At 57.9% G+C, this 6000-nt stretch overlaps 1 protein-coding gene across 1 annotated transcript; it reads right to left on the reverse strand.

Moving 5' to 3' along the window:
* Window positions 1-3606: 3606 nt before the first annotated feature.
* On the reverse strand, window positions 3607-4011 carry NHLH1 (nescient helix-loop-helix 1; the record flags this gene model as incomplete). Its single annotated transcript, XM_082496031.1, has 1 exon — window positions 3607-4011. One exon carries the CDS (start codon window positions 4009-4011, stop codon window positions 3607-3609), a length of 405 nt encoding a protein of 134 aa, XP_082352157.1.
* Window positions 4012-6000: the final 1989 nt, after the last annotated feature.

Raw genomic sequence — 6000 nt, forward strand, 5'->3', positions numbered from 1 at the left:
CTATCCCGCACCAACCTCTGTGGGATGGGGACGGCTGGAGGGGTTGGGAGCAGAGCTGAGTCCGGATGCAGGTGGCAGAGACACAGTGCATCCCAAGGGATGAACACTGTGGAGAAATCCCTGAGCTGGGACAAAAAGGACGCCAAGGTCCCCCAAGGTCCCGTCCTGTGCCCTACCAGCCGCTATCCGATCTGGTGCGGAGTCTCCCCATTTGCTTCCCCCGCTCCCTCCCCCATGTTTATTATTTCCCCTTTGACGCATCTCGGCTGAGCCGAGCTGCAGCCGAGGCCAATTGATTATATGAAGAAATTTGGAGCAAGTCGGCGAACAGCTGCAACCCGCCCCCAGGGACACACGGGATCGGCGCAGACAAAGGAGACGAACTGCAAACTTGCTTCCCCCCCTGTTGCTCAGGGTAGGCCAGGGATGTGGGGACAGCACTGGGGGGGGTCACAGGGGAGAGGGCTGGGGGACACGGAAGGGGACAGAAGTAGGCAGAAGCGCGCGGTCAAGTGATGGGTGACTTCGGAGCCGGAGCTGCGCTGATTTCCCTGGGGTTCGCAGGAAAGAGAAGGTGGTTTATTGGGTGCGTTTGGAGATGCTGATGGCTGGACCAGATGTCCTCATCCCTCTGGTGACAGCAGATTGGGCCATTTGGGGTCTGCTTCTCCCAGCAAACCCAAACTGGGCTCAAAGGGTGACTGCACACCTGGGGAAAGCCCAAGTCATGGAGTCCACCCTGGCTCTGAGCGAGCCCAAGCCCAGTGGTGCTGGTAGGACTCTTGGAGCGCCAAGGGGACACGTTCTTGTCCCTTGGCCGCAGCGGTGGGTGACAGCCTCCCTCCCACCACCTCTTTTCGCAGGCACAGCCGCAGCGTGGGGAACCCACTGCCACCACCGAACAGCTCAAGGAAGAGACGGTTAAAAACAAGATAGTTAAAAAAAATAAAAAAAAAAAAAGAAAGACAGACAAAGGGAAGAGGGGCACTCCAAGTTCAAGATCTCTCTTTTGCTGGCAGTTTAATTCATTTCCCCCTCCCCGACTTCCTTGTGAACTCATAAATAATAAATCCTTGCACAGTCTGAACAGCCAAGACAAACACACGCTGGGGCACACCACGTACGAGGGTGGGTGGGTGGCTTTTCCACCGTGGTCATTCTTTTTTTTTTTCCTTCTTTTTTTTTTTGTTTGTTTTCTGGTTTTTCTTTCCCCAAAAGTGCACGACACAGCAAATAAATAATAACATTTATCAATAAATTAATTCAATAAATATCCTCGTGGCACAGAGACGTGGCTGGGGAGTGGAGGGGAAGGGTGGGCTGCCCTGCTCTGTTTTGCTCTGCCGCTGCCCCCCTCCCTCCCTGGTGATGGAGGAACCGGCTGCGGGTCCACTGTTCCAGCCCTTGGGGATCCCACATTGAGTCCTTGCGAGACAGAGGTAGTGATCATTCTCCCTGTTTTTTTTTGGGGGGGGGGAGGGGAAAAATGAGGTACGGAGCGAGGTGTCGCTGGGAGCTGGTGGCAGAGATGGGGACCGGGATGGAACTGGGAGATCTGTGGGGTCCTGGGAAGGCTGACTGGGGCTCGCGGGGCTCGGACAGCCGGCATGGGCAGCGGCCAACACCTTAGGAGGACAAAAACCGGACGGTGGGATGCTGGAGGGTGGGATGCTGGGATGCCCTACTCCGGCTCCGGGGGTTTGCCACCGTTTTGCCTCTGGCATGTCAAAGTCTGTCTCCCCCAGCCTGCGGGCCAGACCGCTGCCCGTCTCATGGTGATGCTCAATGAGGAGCAGCCCTGACCTGTTCCCTGCCGGCCAGGCTGGGGCTCTGCTCCCGGCCCGGAGCGTCGGCTCTGAGCACATCCAGTAGTTTCTGCAGGGTCCTGGTCCCCAGCCTGGGCTCTGCTTGCACTCATGCCACTGCCAGTGCAAAATTAACTCTTAAAACGAACAAACACCCATAAACCAAGGCAAAACATTCACTCTTGCAATGAGCTTCCCCCCAGCCTCAGCCTTGCTGGAGAAGAGGCTGCTCGGCTCTGCTTTTCCTTCCCGCTGCCCTCCCTCTCCCAAAGCGCTGATCCGTGGAAGAGGGGGGGGGGGTGGGGGGGTGGGGAGACCCCCAACTGCTGGAAGGGGGCAAAGGGGCCGTGCCTGCTTCCTCCTCTCCCCAACCTCGCTGCCCCACGAGCCGCAGGTAAAGTGCAGTTTACCCCAGCAGAGCCCGTGCTGGGAAATGTCACGCTGCACCAGTGCTGTACTGGTGTAAATGAGGTGAGGGGGGCCCGCGGCATCCCGGGGCGAAGCCACTTTGAGCCCCAGCAGCACCCGCTGCGCTGCGGAGGAGGGACACGGCGCTGGGGGAGCTGAGAATCGGTGTGTCCCCCACCCTGTGCTGGGGTATGTGCAATGCTTGTGACCCCACTCAAGCCTTTTTTCACCAGGAGAACCGAACTGGGGAAGATGGAGGAAGAGTGGGGAGGGATGAAGTGCTGCCAGTTGGGTGCCCCAGGGTGGTCGTGGCTGTGGGTGCCAAGGGGGGGCTTCACGCTCCTTGTGCACTCGTGCAAAGGAGGGTCGGGCAGCAAAGCCAGGGATGCGCGGGTGTGGGGAGCAGAGCGCTGAGGTTCGGGGAGACAGAGGGGCTTGGGGACCCCTAGGGGTGCTGCTCCAGCCCTGGCATGGGAGTGGGGCCAGCGCTGCTCTGGGCACCTCACGGGCAGCACAACAAGTGAGCACACCTCTCGGGCTCCGTCTCGAGGGGAACCTGCTGCTGTCATCCATGGAAAGGGTGGGCAGGTCCCGCAAGGTCTGCACCCCACTTTGGGGGAGTGGAAAGCCGGGGCAAACACCGAGGAGCCACTCTGTGGCCAAGGATGCTCCTGGGCTGCGCTCCCTCTGTGGAGAGGACAGTGCTGACGTGGGCCGTTAAGCGCCCAGCACGACGCCAGGGGCAGAGCAGCAGCAAACAGACAAAACGCCCAGACTGGCCGTGCTGGTGGGGTGGCCGGCGACACAGACAGACAGACGGACAAGACCCCAGGGTTGCTTGACTCATATAAAAGCCAGGTCTCACAGGTCCATTTTTTTGTGGCTCATATAAAAGAGGTGATGCACAGGCAGAACTTGGGCACAGCGGCTCCTGCTGTGGGTCAGGGAGCGGATGGGGCGGACAGACTGACGGGTGTGGGGCTCAGGATCCTGTAGGATCGGCATCAGGATCAGTGGGATGCACAGCAGAAGGACGGAGAGAAGTTGGGAGCGTACACGGCCAGCACGGGCTTTGGGCAGCAGATCCAGCAGGACAGACAGACGGCTGATGGACCAAACATCCAGCCTGACTCAGGCAGGATGGAAAGACAGACGGATGTGGGCTTGGTGGTGGGGAGATAGAGAACATAGTTCAGACAGGGGGTAGGGCAGACAGCTGGGGACTCAGTCCATTTGAACAGACGGATGAACACAGGCACAGTGTTTTGGATACCCAACAGGTGGTTCAAATTGTAGACGGACAGACGGACTCGAGCTCTTGGTCAGATGCCCAGCACACGTTCAGGTAGGAAATGTGGCAGACAGACAGAAAGACGGACGCTGCCTGGGCAGCTCAGACATCCAGCACGTGGTTCAGGTAGGAGATGTAGCAGATGGCCAAGCGGAGGATCTCAATCTTGGAGAGCTTCTTGTCCGGCGGCAGGGTGGGCAGCAGCTTCCGCAGCTCGGCGAAGGCCATGTTGAAGGCTTCGACGCGGATGCGCTCTCGCGTGGCGTGGGCTGTCCGGTATTTGGCTGTGGCACGGCGCCGGCGCCGACGTTCCTCCCGACTCAGGTGCTGCAGGTCTTTCTTCACGGCTTCGCTTTGTTCGGCTATCCGGGACTGAGCGCACAAGCCAACGCCACCGGCGTCCTCCGTACTGCCCGCACGGCTGCCGCCGCAGTCGCTGAAGACGGACTCAGACTCAGAGTGCGTCGGGGGCAGGTCAATTTCCGTTTGGTCCGAATTGAGCATCATCTTCGCAAAACAGGGGTGGACAGAGGGACGGATGCTTCAGAGATGCGGTACGTCAGGAAGACAGACTGACCCAGGTACGACGTCAAAGCAAAACTGCTCTAATTTAAAGAGAAGGTCTCCGTCTCACAGCAAGCCCCTGGTTATTCTCCTCCTCCTCCTCCTCATCACACACGGTCTCCGCAAGGGAATTTCAAAATTTTCCCTATTCCCCGGAGAACTCGTTGGGTGGGCAACAGATTTCACGATAAATAATGGAAGAACGATGGCAGGATGCATATAAATAAAAGAAATACATAAATATCCTCCACGCGTGCCTGTGCGCAGAGACCCGCGGGCTCTTCCGTGCAGCCGTGGCAGGACCCAGTTTCGGAGCCGTCAGGTGTCAGAGCTGAACTCCTTCTGCATGCTCTAGAAAACAGAAGCACAGGGGCTCTCAGTACCGCCCGGCTCCCGGCGGACGCGAGAGATGTAGCTTGAGAGCACAGCTCTTTGCTCCAGCCACAGCAGGGGACAGCCCGTCCCCACTGGGCTGGAACGGGGCTCTGGGTCCCCGCTCATGGGCGGCAGAGCTGGAGCTGGTGGGGTGGCTGTGGGAGAAGGTAGAAGCCATTTCTCCTGGCTCTCCGGAGGGATGACAGGTGGTGGATGAGCGAAGGGGAAAAACAGACTGCGGGGGCGAGAGGAAGGCAGGGGGGGCGCTCATTGTATACTAAATGAGCCCGTATGTCATGGATCCTGGCACCCCCGACATATGGAACCCAACACAGCTGCTTTGCTTGATGTGTCCAAATAGACACTGGCTCTCCATTCCCTCCGGGACGCTGTGCTGCCGGCCGGGAAAGCTGCCTCTCCTCTCCCTTCTCCTCCCCTCCCCTCACTGCCTTCCCTGCATGGCTCCGGCACAGCGGGGAGGGGGCCAGGATGGCACAGATGCCTCCGGCACCCCGAGAGCAGGTCTGCGAAAGGCAGATCTTGCCGCAAGCGCATCTTTCCCCCTCCGCTGTCTCCCCCCGGGGCAGGGGAAGGGCTGGGGTGGAGTAGGGGAAGGGGAACAAACTTCAGATGGGGAAACGCTGCTGTTGGGAGAGACGGTGGCACGGCCGGGAAGCCAGCCAGGCAGGGATGTACAACATATCGCCTCTCTCAGGCCTGACAGGCTTGTAATGAGCCGTACCACCGAGAAATGGAAATGAAAATGAATAAGGGCAGGGGATGACCAGGGGGAGAAATAGTCCGTATCCCGTTTTAAAAGACTGGGCGGGGGGGGAGGCAGAGCCCTCGATGCGCGTTTGTGGAAGCACTGCCCAAGAAATGCAAGGAACCCTGTAAGCGTGTATAGAAACCTCTGCACGTCTGAGCCCCCCAAATGCATGTGGCTGTTACTTTGCACGCTTACGCAAACACACATGTACACACACATGTACATGCAGACGCACAGACACGTCTCCCAACACATAGGTGCAAATGTTCCCAGTCAAAAACTCCTCTGCGAGAATCCCACATCAATTTATGCACAATAATTTACACCCATGCTCATAAATCTACCCCAAGTCAGACATCTCTGCGTGCACACACACACTCACCCTCACACGGTGATATTCAGATTTCCCTGAAAAAATTAACCGAGACTTTTTTTTTTCTATAACACAACACCTTTCAGCTATGCCTGAGAGTACAAGTAAACCACCCAAATCCTAAACACAAAGTTACTCTTGTGATGCCCTTAGCCGGGAGATGATGGAAGGGCTGAAGGAAATGGGGCTGAATCCACGGAGATGGATCCACAGAGATGCCCTCTCAAAGCTCTGAGCCCACAATTAACTGCCCTGTCCTCAGAGCAGGGCTGAGTCTGGGGTTGTGTTTAACTTGCTCTCCCTGCGATCAGCTTCGGAGACAAACCAGCCACGGACCAAGAACCACGACCAACGCAGCAGCGTCTCTCTCAAGTTCCTGAATTAGCTGCATCTGCTGTAGCCGTCCACTACAGCC

This window comes from Vanellus vanellus (genome assembly GCF_965231255.1).
Source record: "Vanellus vanellus genome assembly, chromosome: 27".
Taxonomy (NCBI): Eukaryota; Metazoa; Chordata; class Aves; order Charadriiformes; family Charadriidae; genus Vanellus; species Vanellus vanellus.